General features: G+C 41.0%; 1 protein-coding gene across 3 annotated transcripts in view; it reads left to right on the forward strand.

The window, feature by feature from the left end:
• The window catches only part of GREB1L (GREB1 like retinoic acid receptor coactivator), a 122872-nt gene that overhangs the window by 54249 nt on the left and 50009 nt on the right, over positions 1 to 18614 (forward strand). For 2 of the 3 annotated variants that reach the window (XM_068562955.1, XM_068562956.1), the window contains 8 exons: positions 259 to 375; positions 971 to 1090; positions 2122 to 2259; positions 3840 to 4025; positions 8234 to 8560; positions 9605 to 9733; positions 10273 to 10407; positions 12792 to 12989. In XM_068562955.1, coding sequence (XP_068419056.1) covers positions 259 to 375; positions 971 to 1090; positions 2122 to 2259; positions 3840 to 4025; positions 8234 to 8560; positions 9605 to 9733; positions 10273 to 10407; positions 12792 to 12989 — 1350 coding nt within the window. The remainder of the gene's footprint in view (positions 1 to 258; positions 376 to 970; positions 1091 to 2121; positions 2260 to 3839; positions 4026 to 8233; positions 8561 to 9604; positions 9734 to 10272; positions 10408 to 12791; positions 12990 to 18614) is intronic. The other variant, XM_068562957.1, reaches the window with a different exon arrangement.

The raw sequence follows: 18614 nt of genomic DNA on the forward strand, positions 1-18614 counted from the left end.
TTTCTACCCACCATCTCCAAAGACTTCACTGAAAATAATTCTAAAAGATCTCTTGGGGTCCTAGAAAATTATTTTGGGTGACATTTCATGTTAGTTAAAGTACTACTCTGATGGTTGTAGTTGGCTCTATACAACTGGGCTGTTCCGTCAGTGGGATTTCTTTGAATCCTATGTGAGGTTTGTCATATGGTTGTGGCATCACAGAAAGCAGTGTCCTGCACAGACTCTGTTCTGAGTGGCTCCTCTTGTGTACCACAGATGCTGCTAATGGAAACAGTAGCCATGGAGGAAAGAGCAGTGCGTCTAGCTCCACTCCAGCCCGCCCAGGGAATTACTCTTTGTCACCAAGACCTAGCTTTGCCTCAGGAGACCAAGGTACAATACCCATCTTAGAGTTTTGAAATAACACTTAATTATGGAAGAAGTGCTCCAGAGAGTTTGGAATGATGAATTATCTGGCAGCACACTCCCAGTTTTTTCTTAGCTTCTCGTGCAATGTTTTGAAAATTTATGATTGGTATGAACAATTACGATTACATATCTTGGTGATTCTACAAGGGTGGGCCTACCTAGGAAATAACATTGAAACAAATATATAAGAAGTGTCTTGAAAAGCCATGGCTTTGATGACCAAAGTACAGGGTTCAAAGTTCCTCTCTGTTGTGTGACTCTGGGTAAATGTGAGCCTTCCTTTCACCATCTACAAAATGGGTATAACAATGTAGTTGTCCTACAACTTCACAGGGTTGTTGATAGAATCAGATGAAATAATCTGGGTGAAACGGTACATTGTAAAACAGCCTGCAGCTGTTAGTGCTGTTAGTGTGTGACTTTTTCTAACTTTATCTTTACCTCTAGAAAAGTGACTTCGACTTTCTGAGTATAATCATAGTAAAGGTCCTATGTTACTTTGGCTTCTTTCCCTTCTTCCATTACTAAGGACAAGGCTCATCTTTCTTTTTGTATTCAGCTACCATGTTCATTTCTGGGCCACCAAAGAAACGACACCGAGGATGGTATCCTGGGTCACCTGTCCCCCAACCTGGTTTAGTTGTACCTATTCCTGCAGTTCGCCCTCTTTCAAGAACTGGTAAGATTTCAACAGAAGATGGGTTTTAAGTTTCCTTAAATTAACAAAGGTATCTCCCTCTCTCGTTCTTTCCATGAACCCTTGAAGATAAATTTGCTTAACTAACTATTGTGTCCAGTACTATAGCAGCTAATATTTTGTCCCCATCACATCTGCCATCCCTATAAGCACATGTGCCATCACAAAAGATCTTGATTCACCATCTGTCTTTGTTTTACACTATAGTATCAATAAACCACTCTTTATGTAGGGCGTGATGCTACCAATCCACCATTATAGAGCATAAATGAACTTGCTTTGCCAATAGTGGTATTTGATGTATCCTCCTGTGATCTGGTTCCTTATGTGACCTATACTTATTATTTCTGAATTGGATGGTTCAGTCTGTGACTAGAATCCTGAAAAACCAACTGGTTCTCCTTTATAATATCCAAGCTGTGGCCATTTGGTGCTTACAATTAAATGTTCAAATGCTCATCTACCTTGCTGTATGAAACACAGACAAATGTAAATATACCAATTCTAAGACATAGTTGGGGTTCTTTAAAAATTTACATTTGTTTAAAAAATGATTCTAAAATCTACAGAGAAATGATAAATACAGAAAGAATTATGCCGGTATGTTACTGTGGTTGCCTCTAGGTAGTACTGATTAATGATGAATTTATCCTTATTCTCACTTTTCTATACTTTTCACATTTTCTGTAATGAGTAGATATGCCTTGATAATCTAAGGTGGGGGGAGATAAAATACAAAACAGAATCCAAAATACTGTATGTGGAAAAACAACTAGAAGGAAAAACTGCCAAAATGCTAAATAGTAATTATCTCCAGACGATTTGATAATGGTTGATATTTTTGTTTGTTTTTCTCACTTCTTATTTTATACAATAAACACAAATTACTTTAATAAAAAAGCCATTAAACTTATAAAACTTGCATATTAAAAGTATTAACACTGTGTTGATTTCAACTATATTTCATTTATCCTTCCTATCTAATCCTTCTTGTCAAACAACTTTTTTTCCAGAGTCCCTTTTATCTGCCCCAGTTCCACAGACCCCATTAACTGGAATTTTACAACCTCGACCCATTCCTGCAGGGGAAACTGTAATTGTTCCTGAAAATCTGCTGAGTAACTCAGGAGTTAGACCAGTAATCCTGATAGGTAAGGAAAGGAATTCCAAGTTGCCTGTGTCTGCTGGAATCTAGGAACACTTCTCCATTTCACTGCGTGTCTATTCATGTGTTCATGAAGGTATTCATTGATCCATCTATTAATTCTTTAAGCATTTATTGGTCAGCTCCTTCATGATATCCTAAACATGGGACTAGAAGTTGGAAATAAGGCAAAGTCTTTTGGCCCACAAGGAGCACTGTTTAGTGGGGCAGTCTAGAGGTTCACAGTCAAGCTCTCCATCATCTCAGAGGTGATGTTTCAGCTGGGGAACTGAGGCGGGGATGAGAGCAGACAAGGTTGGGGAGGGCTCATTTCAGTCAAAGGGAACCAAACCACAGAGAAAAGGAACAAGCTGAGCCAGCGAAGAGGCCCCACTTGGGAGAACCAAGAGGCCCCAGAGCTGCAGATCTAAACCGTGGGGTAGCATTTAGGAGTGAGAGGCTTTCCAAGCTCTCTATAAGTGGAGGTGTAGAAATGTAGGGGTCCCTAGATTCCATGACTAATTTAGTGCCTTTCATACCCACATCAAGAGTGCCCTTGTCAGGGGGCTAGCCTAGGCCAGAAGAAGAAGACTGCTGGCTTTACCTTCGGGACTAAACAGATAGGGTGTTTAAGCCCACTAGATCTTTATGGTATGTCTATGTGAGGTGTTATCTGTTTCTTGCAGTTGGCTTGAGCCAGACATGGATGGTTTCGCTTTGAGCCCTGTTCTTTATCAGGCTGCCCTATCCACTGCTCCTGGACCTATAGGCACTAGGGGGAATCCCAGTTGTTTAAATTCCATATAGTCAGGAAGTTCTTACTGAACATTTGAATTGCATGCACAGTGCAACTAAGCCTTGGAAAGATACATAAAACATGAGGACCCTCTGGAGTCTACCTTTTAGAAAGACTCACAGAGGGACTGTTCTCTTCACCATACCACCAATACAGGGTGTATTTTCAACACATTTGTGTCCTATCTACTTCTAAGATGATTTAAGGCTGTTTACTGACAATTAGGAAGAGAACACAACAGAAATGGCTAAGATAGCAAAAAGAGTAAGAACCTCCAAGTCCCTGCAGCTGGAAGAATATTGCTGTTGATCAATGAATTTAGCTTAAATTTTTTAAAAGAAAACCTCAAGAAGTGACACGTGTTATTGTAGCTTGTCTGTTTGTTTGTTTTCTGACTTCTTTTCTGAAAAGAAACTTGATCAGGAATTTTATCTGAAAACATTTTATTCTTGCAGTTTTACAAAGGGTACAGAGATGTTTCTGCAAACTCTCATCAGTCCTGTATGGCAGAGATATAATATTAACATGTCTCTTATATAATATAGTTTGAGTATTAATATAATTTGAGTATTTTGCTTCCTGTTCTTCTAATTTAGTGAAAGGGTAGAATTTAGAATTTAGAGCATTCGCATGAATTCCCTGGGATTGATATATTTGAGTGATTTGTTTGGTAGCCATCTCAGAGGGCAGGGAACTTCGTTAAGCATCGTTGATCCTAGTTGAGCAAGTATACCTGGTTGGACCTCAAAAAGAAATGTTGAACTTTACTGACCTGCTTCTATTGGGGGCAGGCTATGGCACTTTACCCTATTTCTATGGAAATGTTGGTGACATTATTGTGAGTCCTCTGCTGGTGAATTGCTACAAGATTCCACAGTTGGAAAACAAAGATTTGGAACAGTTAGGTTTGACTGGCAGCCAACTCCTGAGCGTGGAAAACATGATTCTTCTGACAATACAGTATCTCGTGCGGCTGGGTAAGCTATTTTCAATAATCATTTGATGGCGACGATTTTTATTCTTTTTTGGAGCATACTTTTTTCCTTTCTTACCCACTTTCTCACATTTATCCACCTCTTACTTTCCCCTCTTTCACGTCTAACATTCTTTTTCTTCAACCCCATTCTCTATGGCTTTTCCCTTTCCTCTCCTCCATTTCTTTCCTACTCCTTTCCTTCTCTTTCCTACTTCTTTTTCTCCCCCCTATTTCTCTCAGATCGAGCCTCCCTTGCTCCTGGCTTTGCTTCTTTGGGTCCTAGAAGAGATAAATTGCTCCACCTGGTGTCCAGTGCCATAATGGTCCTAAAGTCTCCGAAGTAGCTGATGTAGGCAGACTGTCCAAGGGCTGTGCCATGGGTACCTCCCTTGTGAGTCAGGCCAAGCCACCTTTCTGAAAGTGCAGCTACCATCTGGAATGCAAATGTAGCCATTGTGTTAGACAATTATTTTCCAATTTTCCACTTAGCCTTTTTATCTTGTTTATCCACTGCCCCTACACCCATTTTTTTCTTCTCCAGCTCCATCCCTTTGATGTAGTCCAAACTGCTTCCTTTCATTGAGGTAGTAACTTGGACCTCCCTGGAAGGTTTTCTGGGCTTTAGGGTAAGGGGATACCTAGGTCATGAACCATTCACTTCCTCTATTTGATATCTCCTCCTGAGCCCCACAGTGGGTGTATGCAGGTGCCCTGACAGTACTTTAGTGGCTCCACAGCATTTACATTGCAATGTCCTTTATTTTGCAAACTGCAGTAGGCCATCTAATATGCAGCCTAATTATATACCTACTCCAGGACTTCAAACCACTGATTTACTTAGGAAAATGTTCAAGATGTAAAATTACACATTAAAAATTTTATCTGCACTCTTGTGAATTTTTTTTAATGTTTTAAAATACTTTGGTGTTAAATAATAAAAAACATGGGCCAAACAATGTTAAACACACACACACACACACACACACACACACACACACACACACACAAGTTTCAGCTTCAGTCTTTGGAGATCAGCTAGCAATCATGGCTGCAACTCTTAGTACCCTGAGAGCCCAAAGGCCTGCTTTGACATGGAATCTACTTTGAAATGGGATCTGCTCTGACATGGGCTTTTGAAACTTGCAAGGCTTCAGGTATCTCATGAGCCACTTTCATGATAAATCTAGGACTTGCTAATTATTTTTATTAGTAGGTAGTAAAATTATAAAAATCACCCGGGTCTGACATTTGATGTCATAATTTTAATTGATACATACTGACTTTCAACCGTGTTCCAAGATGAAAAACTAGCTTCTAGATGTATCCAGAATCAGTTATACAAGGCCACATAAAGTAATGCTATTTTAGTTAACCAAACCTATCAGTATAGCATTTTTTTAAATCTCAATAACAATTTAAATAGTCAAAGTCCAAGTTAATTAAAGAAACTAAATGGTCAAAACAAAACCTCTTTCCTTAAATTAGTAAAAGCTCTTTTCTTAAAAAATAGAACAATCTCCATTCAATTAGACAAAACTCTTCTCTGCCCTGCAGGATCAGTTCTCTCCAGAGTTTTACTTGCAACCAATTAATTATGTTTCTCAATGTCCAACATAAATAGATATTTCTTTTTCTTAATCTAAATTTTGTACATTGAGACATCTCTTCTCTTTAACTCTTCTGGAGTCCTTAATTTTTTTTTTTTTTTTTTTGCCTTCAGAAGTTTTGAAGAAGGCAGCAAGAAAATTTTCACATATGCTAAAGATTATAAATTGACATTTGAAAAAATAAATCCAAACTTCTAAAAGGACAGGTGTAATACTTGGATGGCTCAGTTATCTGAAGGTAACAGAGAAGAAGAAAAGCAAGATTTTTCAGAAAGAACAGACCTTTCCACTACAATCACTTTAAAAAAAATGTCTCTGTTATTTCACAATCTGAAAATCTTTTGAAGTAGATAATGAAATCAGCAAATCCAGAGATTCTTGGAGGACTCTGAGTCTGTTGGAAACTTGTCTTTTCCTATTATGGTGACTCTATCTGAAAAGCCTTCGGACCTGATGCCTGGGCTACGCTGAGTTACTGGAGATAAGCATTTGAAGAAAAAAAATTACTATATATTATCAAGCTTGTGAAAAGTGGAGAAAAGGCTCCTGCAATTTAGCTCTAAAGGCTAAGGATGCAGAAATGATGGGAGGTGATTGGAAGCAGGGCAATTTACTCTAAAAAGTTTCTTACCTCATTTAAACTTTGATACATTTTCCTCCATTTCTCAGTTCCTAACAGTAATTCAGTCAAAACTCTGTAAAAGTGAGTTTTAAGGCAACCGAGAACGCTATGAACATGTTTGATATTTTATTTTCCCAGAATGCCTTTGTATTTGGAATTAATTATGCTGCGTAACAGAAAATGTTACTCAATGGTGGTTTGGAGGGAGCCTTATGGACACACCTGTTAACCAGCCTCCTCAGATTGTCTATCAGAGGCAGGAGGGAACTGGAGAAGTCACAGCCACATGCTTTTGAGCTGTCATTTGTTCTGATGGAAGAAAGCTTTAAGTACATGACCATCTTCCCCTCTTCTCAATGCAGTCAGTACAGATCTTGCACTTTGAGCTCACTACTAAGTGTGTACTCAGTGGCCACGAACCATGGTGCTAATTTGATAAAGTTAAATGAAGATCAGAAGCTTTGGTGGCTCCCAGGTGATAATAAGGCATCCACTAGTAAGGGATTGGGGAAGGTACGAAAACATAAACACAATGTAAGCATTGCCATTTTCTTGCCCTCTTTCCATGTATAGTAGAGAGAAATCTGTGAGGACTTCACTCTCCTGCTTCCTTCTGGTTCCAACCAATCCTGGAAAAAACTGGGTTTTTCCAATTAAAATTGTTTATTTTTAAAATATATGATATTTTATTTAATTTTCCTTATCCTATCCATTACTAAACTTGCATTTTTTTTTACTTTCCCTGAGAAGATGGGCAGGGTCCAGGGAGGCCACTTGAACCCCTGTTAGAGGAAGGAAAGGTTTCTGACTCACTCAGGTGCCTCGTTCCCATACAGAAGTCCAGTCCCTCATCCCTGTATTCTTTGCAAGGGGATTTTGGCTTTGGATTCTGAAGCTACTGCTTGATCTCAGATCACAGACACTGAGGGGGTCTATATCTGTTTCAGGAGGCTGAGTTTCAAATCTCAGGTCCGCACAGCAAAAGAAAGGACTTTGAGTAGCAGGAGTGAACATAGTCTTGCCGGTTTCAATTTAAACTAAGTGTAGGAATTAATTTGTGTCACTTGGATGCCAGACATTGACTTGCTTATTTTGTCTTAAAGACTGGTTGAAGGACTTCCCTGGCGGCCCAGTGAGTAAGACTCTGCACCTCCAATGCAGGGGGCGTGGATTCGATCCCTGGTAGGGAAGCTAAGATCCCACAAGCTGCGCGGCTCGGCCAAAAAAAAAAAAAAAAAAAAAAGACTGGTTGAGTTTCTAAAAAGAAACAAAATCCCCCTAATTCCAGGGACCACAGATCACCCATGTAAGCTTAGCCATAACCTCGGCCAGGGAGGGCCACATGCCATTCTTAACCCAGAACCCTGGGGAATAACTAGGTGATGAGAGCATTCTCTATCTGGGGAAAGCGTGGAACTGCCTAAATATAAATTGGGAGTGAAAAATAATTAAACTTAGTTTTCCTCGTGGACAGTATTCTCAAAATCAGGTATAGAGGCAATACATTAAAATGTTTTTCTAAGGTACCTATGAATAAAATGAGAAATGAGTGAAGCCTGAAGCTGATTGTATACCAGTAGGTTAGCTTCTTGCTTCATTAGTCGTTAACTATTTCTGTAACGCCAAGTTTAATATGTCAACAAAAATACCACCTTCAGTGACCATCTCCCAAGGCATACAATGGAATTGATACTGTCTTTGAGCACATCTTCTTTTAAAGATATCAAGAATAGAAGTCTGCATTTTAAAAAAATGTGTATCAAGGCAAACAGAAAAGAGAGAAGGTAATTTACCAATGGAAAATGGTTAGTAGAGGCAGTATACTTGAGGCCACTACAGGAAAAAGGGCTTATTTGCCAGCTGGAATAGACTGCACACTGATGTGTGTGTGTGTGTGTGTGTGTGTGTGTGTGTGTGTGTCTTTTCTAGCTGTGATTTAAAAAAATAAAAAAATTCTAGCTGTAATTCTCTTCAATTTAGGTCCTGATCAGATACCTCTCAGGGAAGAATTTGAGCAAATTATGCTGAAAGCTATGCAGGAATTTACTCTGAGAGAGAGAGCCCTGCAGATGGGTGGTCAGTGCACGCCTGTGTCACCAGGACAACTCCCCTGGCTGGCTAGATTAATTGCCAGCGTATCTCAAGACTTGGTTCATGTGATTGTGACCCAGAACTCCTTGGCAGAGGGCATTTCAGAGACATTGAGGACTCTCAGTGAAATGAGACACTATCAAAAACTACCAGATTATGTTGTGACAATTTGTGCATCGAAAATCAGAGGAAATGAGTTTTGTGTGGTAGTATTAGGTGAGTAATTTTTTCAATCCATTCATTCAATCATCTGTCCATTTGAATAATACTAATGGGGTGTTTCAGGCATCCATGTAATTAATCTCTGGTCAAGGGCTCCAACTTGGGTTCTTCCTCCTAATTTTAACTTTTCCTTTGCTCCTCAGATCAGATTTTTGTAGCCCTTAGTTTGGCTGGTGTCCCTGTCAGCTGGTGTGGGAGCATTATTTCAAAGCACACCCTAGTAACAGATACCCTTGCCTCATGTAACTTCTGTCCTCAAGATGTTTTGGAAATGTTACCACTCTAGCATGTGATAAAGCCATTGCCACAGGTGGTTTAAGCCAGTTAATCATATTTGCCAGGAACTTAGCTCATATATTCACCTCTTCACTAAGAGGATATTTAATGTTATAACATTGACCCTAAAGAAAATGTTCAGAATGTTGGTATGTTACAAAATGGATTTTTGTTTCTGGTGCTGATTTTCTATCAGGCACCGTCCTGAGTTGCCATTTGGACCAAATTTTGCTTTTCTCCTCTCAGTGAATGGCTCTCACCTCTTCCTAGCAAAGGGGACAAGCCCTCTTGCTTTGACCAAACCCACCTGCCCATCTCTCTGTGATACATATTTCTTTCAAAAAGCTTCATCAGAAAGTGTAACACATTCATTTTCTAATTTTCATTTGTAAAAAAACAACATAAGTTTATATTTTTAAGACTGATATTCATAATAGCCATGCAGACACAATTTTTTAAAGGTTTTTCACATTCCTCCTGAGCCTTTTAAATAGATACATGGTATGTTCTCACCATTACAAACATAAGGTATGTTATTTTTTTCCCTTGATCACCTAACTTTGTATTATAAACTTTTCAAATGAAATTTTGAAACTGTCATTTCAAATGCTGTGTAATTGCCCATCTTTTGATGTGCCATACTTTTCTTAGCCAAGTCCCTCTAGCTACATACTTTAGTTCTGCTTCCAGTTCTTGCTGTTCTAAGTCACTTCCCGGTGAACATTGGTTCACTGGCATGTTGTCTCTCCCTCTGTTCTGCAGGTCAGCATCAGTCCAGAGCTCTGGCAGAGAGCATGCTCACCACAAGTGAGTTTTTGAAAGAAATTAGTTATGAGCTCATCACAGGAAAGGTCAGTTTCCTGGCATCGCATTTCAAAACCACATCGTTAGGTGAGTGGCAGTCAGATTCAGCAACACTGCCGGCCCCTGGCTGCGTAATTTTCTGAATTGAAATCTTAGTGTGAGCTGAGTGTGGAGCTTAAGCTTGCCCGCTGATCTTCCCTCATTTGGAATGGTTTCTCCTAAGCATTTTGTTACTGACACAGCAAAGGGGTCCAGGCACAAGGATGTGAGGCCTCAGCTCAGCCACTGCTTTGTTGTGTGACCTTGGGCAATGCTCTGCCTCCCCAGATCTCAGTTTTCTAATATGTCAAATGGAGATATAATGACCCCGTCCTGCCTGCTCTGAGTATTATAGGGGTTGAGAGAGATTTAGTATGTGAGAGCATGGAACCTGTAAGCACGATACAAACGAGGGTAGCTCTGGCTACCGAGATCCTGCTACAGGGGTGGCTGAGTGTAAATTCCGACGTGAAAAGTGGGATGACCAACAGATCTTGACGGGAGCCCAGCGTAACTGCCCAACTTGGAGACTGATACAAACATGTCATGCCTTGTGACTTTCTTATCTCCATTTTATTTTGTAATAGGTGATGACCTAGACAAGCTGCTAGAAAAAATGCAACAGAGAAGAGGAGATAGTGTGGTGACCCCTTTCAATGGAGACCTTAATGAATGTGTGTCACCTCAGGAGGCTGCTGCTATGATCCCCACGCAGAACCTGGGTAATGTCACCTCAGGCCAAAAGGAGGAAACTAGTCCTCAGGACAGACATAGAAGCTAAGTCGTTCTGAGGGTTTTGAGGTCTTGTCTTCAAGTCACAGACTATGACAGGCCTTTCCTCATTATCTACATGATAAATCTGGCTCAGGTTAAAAATGCCTTACCCTGTGGCCTGGGCCCAACGCCTTTGTTCTTAGTAAATGTCTCCTAGAATTAAAATCAAAGCCAAAGACTTTATTTTAAGCAGTGCCTCTCTCTCTGTTTTTGTTTTTTTGGGGGGAGCCGGGGTCCTTGGTGTACTTTCCTTAACTCCACCAGCTGTGCCCATCACTGTGGGTGCTCATGTAGGGCTTCAAGGAACTACTTCAAAGAATCTAGACTACAGTCTGTGCAGGGCTTCTGGCTCTCTGCTCCCTGCATCTACTCTCCAATGTGTAAAACACACATAATCTCAGGGTTAGCCAGGTCTTCCTGGCAGCTGGAGCAGAAACACTGACGTATCATCTGAACTACAACGAGCTTGCAGAATGCCAAGGGGGACGGTGGGACCAGGGGTGAGGAGTTCAATCGCTAGATTGGATTCCTTTAGGTTCAAATCCTTCCCCAGTTCCCTGTTTGATAGGGACAATATAAGAAAGGACAGAACAGAGAACGGGAGAAGGATGGATACGAAGCAGATCCACACAAGTGGATGCTGACAGCCTTTTGGCTTCCACTTGATGGGAATGCATCCTTTATGCATTAGGATGACCTCAGCAGGAAAAGTAGCATGGCTTGCCATCAGCTGAGGCGTAAAAATGAATTCAAAGGCAAAAGTTTTTGACTTCTGGACATTGCATGACAATAAAGTGATCATCCAGATGATCTAAAATGTGTTATGTGAACAAAGTTAAAATTTTGAAATTCTCAGATGCCCACGTTCATATCCTTGATTCCCTGTTTAAGAAACATTGCTCGGGAATTCCCTGGTGCCCTGGGTTCAATCCCTGGTCAGGGAATTAAGATCCCGCAAGCTATGTGGCCAAAAAAAAAAAAAAAAAAAAGCTTAAAATAATAATAAATAAGAGATCTTGGTGGTTAGAAAAAAAAAAGAAAAAGAAAAGAAACATTGCTTAAAGATATTTTTAGGTTTCCAACTTCAAAATTTGTTAAGTTTAATTCTACAAAGTTATGCCATTCCCTGTGTTAGTCCCCATTCATCTAACCCACAAAATGAAAGAAACAACAGCCTAACTATCCAAAGACAGATTTTTATTTTGATTGGTAATCTTTGTGGGTCAAAAACTATTTGGGCTATTATTAAAAGTTGCAGTTTGGGGCTTTTCTAGTAGGTTCTCTCAGCCAGTAGGGAGACCCACCTGTATAAATCTCCACTCACTGTCAGGGTTCCATGGTGGCTGGGGTCCCATGACTACCATCTTTGCCTGGGAAGTATTGCAGCTTGATTTTAGAAAACATTCAGTAGCACAGGTTAATTGGGCCCTTGTGTGTTCCAGTCAGACTTCCACATGTGTTCCTGATAAAAAGCAGCCCTTTCAAGAAGCATTAAATGTTTCTGCTCAGGTGTTTAGCTGACTAAGCCTGTCTCTCATTATGTGTGTGTGTGCATGCACGCATGTGTAAGAGAGATTGATCGCTTGACTATAACTTGTAATAAAAAGCTACTGGCTTGTTTAGAGTATCTGGGCAATGTTTTTCTAATACGTCACCTATTGAGCAGCCAGCTGGCCATGTCATGGGTCAGGTCTCTTCAGATAGTACAGGCATCAGCATGGGAGTTGACCACAGTCACCCAGACCTGCTAGGTCACAAGCACTGGCAAAGTGGAGTCAAGTGGGAAGAAAGGTGAAGTTAGTGTCATGGGGAGGAGAATTTCAAGCCATGTTACAACTGACTTGCTGGAGAGGAAATGTTTACTGCAGTGCCATCCAGAAAAGCTCAGAGGAACTCAGCATGATTATGGTTATGGCATTAGCTCTGAACTGGGTCTGGGCTCAGGCACCTGACCTGTGCTGATAGTCCTAAAGAAACCAGTAAACTCTTCCCCTTTCCAGAGATGAGTCCTGGCTCCTGCTGCAAGAGTGCGGTCTGTCCCCCCATTTCTGGGCAGGGGAGGGGTGCTGAGTTCATGCCTTGTGAGACAATTGATATTAAAATAATACATTTGTAAAACTACTACATTCACTCTTGAGCACATCCTTTCAGCCAAGTTGTCAGGGAAAAGTGGGCAAATCTATTAAAAGTCAATAGAGTGAGGATAGAAAGTGAGGATTCTTGGTGATAGAGCATCACTCTACCCTATGTGTATTATTCGTCCCTATATGGATTCATAGAGGCCATCACAGAAGTGAATTAATCTTGTTCTTATGACTTTTTTAAATTTTAGATTTAGATAATGAACCCTTCCAGATTTATCAACCGCAGCTTACAGTTGCCAGAAAACTGTTGTCCCAGGTGTGTGCTATAGCAGACAGCGGCAGCCAGAGCCTGGACCTCGGCCACTTCAGCAAAGTGGACTTCATCATCATTGTCCCGAGATCCGAGGTTCTGGTCCAGCAAACTCTTCAACGGATTCGACAATCAGGTAAGATGGAACTTTCAAAGAGGGCCCTACCTAGATCCAGCCTTAGATTACCTCTGCCTCTTTCTTTGGCTTAATCCAAACATTTTTAGGGCACTTCCATCCTTTTTTACAGTAATAAATATCACAGGAGTACTTTAAATATTACTTCAAATTTATCTGTAAGTATTTCCTCAAAGTACTCTGACCTTTTCCCTCCTAGGTCAAAGGTAAATTGCTGTGCATGTTTGCCTGATTCTATTAAGTCTGTGATGTCATCAGTGGATTAGAAACTGGCCACTCATTTATGAAGAGAAATTTCCTCAAGGCAAAGATAGCCCTGCCTGGGATGACGGGGTCTGTGCCACCTGAAGTCCTTCTGTGGCTCAGTGAGTCATTCTCATAGGAGGATTCTTATACCTTTTGCACACTACCAGTAGATTTTCAGCCTAGAAACCAGAACCCCATCCCCTGTGTCAGCAATGAGAAACCTCATTAAAAAAAATTCAAAGTAAGAATTTCTCCTAATGACCTTAAGAGAATAAGTAGAGAGGAAAAAAATTTTTTTCCAGAAAATGTGAAAAGGTAGGGAGCAAATATTTTAGAAGTCTGTGGTAAATAACATCCCTCTCAAACATAAAAGTTGCTTAGAATTACAAGAAGCAACAAGGAATTTAGAAAATTGAGACTGCTGAAAATGCCTGCCTTTGTAAACTAGGTTTGAAAAAAATTATAAATGTGAAGTTGCTTCTGAGTACCTTAGCTAGGGGAAAACACACATACACACACATGCACACACACACACACACACACACACACACAGATTTTAACTGGAGGATAAATCTTTTTGCCACAGTAAAAAAATTTATTTTCAATATATTTGAAAACAGGAAGCAGAAAACTTCAGAAGAGCTTAAAATACAGTTTATATGTTCCACACCTGTCATTCAGTGCTCCTTAAACTTTAGGGTGCATGCAGATCACTGGGGATCTTGTTAAAATGCAGATTCCCCTTCAGTAGGTCTGGGTGGGCTCCAGGTTCTGCATTTCCAACAAGCTCCCAGGGGTTACCTGGGCGGCTGGTCAGAGGACCACTCTTTGATTAGCACAGCTCTACAAAAAATCTTTCGTTCTAAGTTCCATGGGCCAGATGAGCTGACTAACAAAAGGCTTTTCCCTCTTTAACATCTCTTAGTGGCTGTGACTGAGACATGTAAAGTCTTTCCATGCCTTGTCGAGACCCAAGCGCCTGGTTAACAGTGCAACCTGCGTTTTAGCCTCTAAAATTTTGAATGACAAGTTACAAAATGGCCTGTTAGAAATATTGACTTATAGGTGAATTAGCCAGAGACGGTCAAATGCCTTCTCTCACAGCTCTCCCAGAAACCGGAGTGAGTTCTAGACATCCTCAGCTACTGGCCATTCATTTTCTTTCCGCCCCCCTCCATTGAGGGAAATGGAGGGGCTTTCGTCACACCAGGCATTAACCAGATTTTTGCTACTTCTTGTGGATTTTCCACTTCATTACTAAGGAGGGAGCACCTTCTCTTGTAGGTTTTTTACTTGTACCAAAGGGCATTTATGGCCTTCCTGAGTTTGTGATCTGATATCCCAGTCATACTCCAGCCAAGTCATCTTAGCACCTGTTTCAAGGGGTGAAATCATCCATGGGCAAGTGGTTATTCTCTCCCCAGAGCCTTTTCCTCAAATAACCTCTTGATGACCTGTATTTTCACCTTTCTTAATCAATGCAAGACCCTAAATAAAACCCTCATTTTTGACAGATAGAGAAACTCTATTGGTCCTTCCTTTTCCCTTCTCAACGCCCTCAGATTTTTCCAAAGTGAGTATTTTGAGATCATCATTCCTTAGAAAGGACTGGTATTTGACTAGTTACATAAGCTTAGAATCCAAGAAAATCAGTGTTACAGAGAGATTCAGAAAATTCAAGGCAAAGCATATTTTTAAAATTATTCACATCTGGCCTTGGCATACATACTGAAAATTTTTGCTGCAAAAACAATCACTCCTATATATTTTTAAATAACTGTATTCATTTTTATTATAGAAAAAACCAGAATTGTGGTTTTCTTTATTTTGAAAAATAAAAGAAAGTAGGAAATTTTAAACACTTATAATCCCACCACTCAAGGATAATCACTGTTAAAATGACTTAATACCTAGTGTTCCAGGCTCTCTTCTCTGCCTATGTCTGATATTATAGCAGGCACATTTTTCCACATCATTAAGCTTTTGTAAGCATCATTCGTAATGAATGTATATGATATTCCATATCATAACAACACCAAAATTTATTTGCTTTTTTTATTTGAATACCTTTGTATTTTTGGAACACATAACAGTTGATAGAACCCGAAGGACCAGAAGCATTTTAAGGTGTAAAGAGATTGTCCAGAGCAGAGATTCTCCACTAAAACAACTCTTGAAAGTCATTGCTATGAAAACACAGAGGATTCTCAAGAAGTCATCTGACTCAGTTTCCTCATATTTTGCCATGTGAATCAAGGAGAGCTACATTTGCCTAAGGTCCAGAGGGCAGTGCTTTGGGGACAAGGGCTGTTTTCTCATCTCTGTGTGCCTGGTGCCTCATTTCTGCCTCTCCTGGGCCTGGCACCAGTAGGGGCTCAACTACGGGTTCGGGTTCGAAGGGAGAGCTGGGGCTGGAGGGAGGAAGGGGAGGGATGGGCCGAGGGAACACCAGTGTCCAAGTGCTTTGCTCTCTGGTTCCATTTGCCTTTCCCTAAAGGAAGCATTTCAGCAGCCAGCCTGCCAGGAAAAGCACCAGGCAGGGAGAAGCAGCCAGGACATGCAGAAAGGCCACATCCTTGGCAGCCCTTGTGTGGCTGAAAGAAAAAGTTGAAAATAGAAACCATCACGTTGTTGCAGACTCAGCACTAAGGTGAAGCATTTGATACCTTAACTTACTTTCTAACTAAGGAAGGGAGGCAGGGAGGAAAAGAAGACAAAAGAAAACATTACAGAAAGAATTGGAAGGTAAAAAAAGAGAAATGAAATGGGTTAAACATTTTTAAGTTTGCCCCAGATGGACTTGTAAATGCTGCAGTGATCAGTGGAGAAGCAACATAAGGAATTTTTAGACCATAGGAAATTCTTTTGTTTTAGTGTCATTTTTTTTACAGACTGATGTTGTAGCATAGTTCTTCTAATTCAAGAAGCTCCAAGTTCTGTAAATTAGAATACTAGGTTATGAAAATGCGATCAAAATGCAAGCCACTTTCAACTCAACATGAGTAGGATGAAAACAGGAAGGATTAGTAACTGTCCATATTTTCCTCCTTCCTGCTTTTAAAATTGTATCCGTGGGAGCCCCCAGCAAATGGGAGCAGATCTAGGAGTGTCCAGTCAAGGAAGTTTTATCATGCTCAGGGGAATGACATAAATTTGACACCTCAATTACATGCCTGATCATAAAAGAACCAGAGAGACAGTTTCGTCTGCTGATATGTAGATAGGTTTTAAGGCAGTGGTAGAGATTAGGAGGGGAGGAGAAGAGATAAAGGAAGGCAATTTCACTTTCTAAAATGTATTTTCTTGGTCTCATCAACCTTATATCTCCTTGTTAGTCAGCAGAAAATGTAAGCAGAAAAAAGGAAGTGAGAAAGGCAGCAGGGAATGGGATCCCAGGGAAGAAAGTACTAGGAAAGCACTCTGCCCTGAGGTGGAGTAGCGAAACACCAGAGATTCCTCTGTACAAATATAACTGAACAAGTACCTAACGTTAGCATCCGTGAAGTCAGTTTCCAACCAAGTAGTAGCTGCCCAGTGCCCACCCCTAGTTTATAGACAGCGTTGGCACCTGCCTCACAGCCATCACCTTCCATCCAAGTGGATGACCCCACCAAATCCTAGCTTCTCTACATTAAGCTCTCATCCGCAAACACCTTTACCTCTACTGCCCCTCAGTCGCCTGCTCCCGAGTCATATCCCAGATGCTGCTGGATCCTGGAATTGTAAATTCTAACAACCCCAACACCAGACTACAGACTTCTTTGCAACATACACTGTGTGGGGAAAAAAAATCAACCTTTCCGATTGATGCCTCATAAATTCTTTCTGGTTCTTTAGTTGGCTCTCTCTCCCGCTTTCCACAGTGACTGGCTCTTGCAGACTCCGTTTCACTCACAGTTCTGACCTCATCCTTCTCTTAGCAAAGGACCATGCCGCTTGTCTCTCCCCTCCCCCACCCCCAAAGGAGGAAAACTTCAGATAAAAACTTCCTTCCAAATCTGGAAACCTACCTGCATATACACCCGTCATTCCCACTTCCTTCCTGATCAGTGAAGAGCTGCCCTCCTCTGTGTAAGCCTGATTCTCCCACCTTGCTCTGGAGGCCGTGCTCTCCTCATTCTCATGGACCTCACACTCTGATGATCTCTTCTCTCATTGTCACCTTCCATTTCCTTCCCTCCTGGAGCTCCTTCCACTAGTTTTAACCTGCCCCACTCTCTCTGAGACAAAACAAGCCTCTGTTATCCTACCTAACCCTCCAGTTCGTCCTCCTCGGCTTAAGTGACAAACTTACTGAGACAGTTGTCTGTTGTCATCTTCATTTTCTCATCTCCCGGTCACTCAACACCTTGCAAACTGGCCTCCACTCCCCACTGCCACGCTTGTAGGACTCTCACCAATGTCACCAATGACCTTTTCTGTCCTTATCTGGACTCCTGACAGCACAGGTGCCCTCCATTCCTTCCTTTAAGCACTGCAGTGCCTTTGGCTTCCAAGACACATCCTTTCCCAGCCTTCCTTCTACAAGTCATGCTCCAGTGCTACTGTGTACCCTGTGGTGCTCCAGCCTGACACTCAAGACTGCATAGTGGCTGTGTGTTGATTAATGATCTTTCTCTTCAGCTAGAAAGCAGATATTCAGGGTATAGGACTGTCTTGTCTATGGCACAGGAGACACTTAATAAATGTGTTGAACTGAAGTTTTGTAACATTCTGTTGAATGTTGTTGAACAAACAACAATTTCGTTGAACAAAATTCTGTTGTTTTAAGTTAAAATCTATTTTAAGAAGAAGACATAGGGAATTCCCTGGTGGTCCAGTGGTTAGGACTTGGTGCCTTCACTGCCGTGGCCTGGGTTCAATCCCTGTTTGGGGAACTAAGATCCCACAAGCCGTGTGGCACAGCTGAAATAAATAAATAAATAAGAGGAAGACATAGAAGTAATTAATATTTAAGATGTGGCAGTCCTGTGGCAAAAACAAATTCAGTCAATAAAACCATGTTTCGCAAACCTACTTTGGCCAAGAGTAAAGCCCTTAACATGGGTATGTATCAGGTGTATCTGTCAGTTCACACAGGGCTCTGAAGTTGTATCTGTGTGTTCAGAATGCTCTTCTTATGCAGATCTAGTGCTGCTTCCCTCCTTGACCCAAACAAACAGCATAGTCATATACACCCACACAGAGAAGTCTCACCAAACCCAAATCAGAGAATTCTCTCCCACTGGGAGGACAGAAGGGAGCCAGCCAGGCCACCAGAAAACAGTGGGACCACCAGTGCAATGGGCACCGAAAGCAATTACCTGGAATTTTAACCAGCTGTTTCAGTTCCCAGGTTATATATTTATTTTTCTTTTACTGATATACAGAATTTATTAA

This window comes from Eschrichtius robustus, chromosome 14 (assembly GCF_028021215.1).
Source record: "Eschrichtius robustus isolate mEscRob2 chromosome 14, mEscRob2.pri, whole genome shotgun sequence".
NCBI lineage: Eukaryota > Metazoa > Chordata > Mammalia > Artiodactyla > Eschrichtiidae > Eschrichtius > Eschrichtius robustus.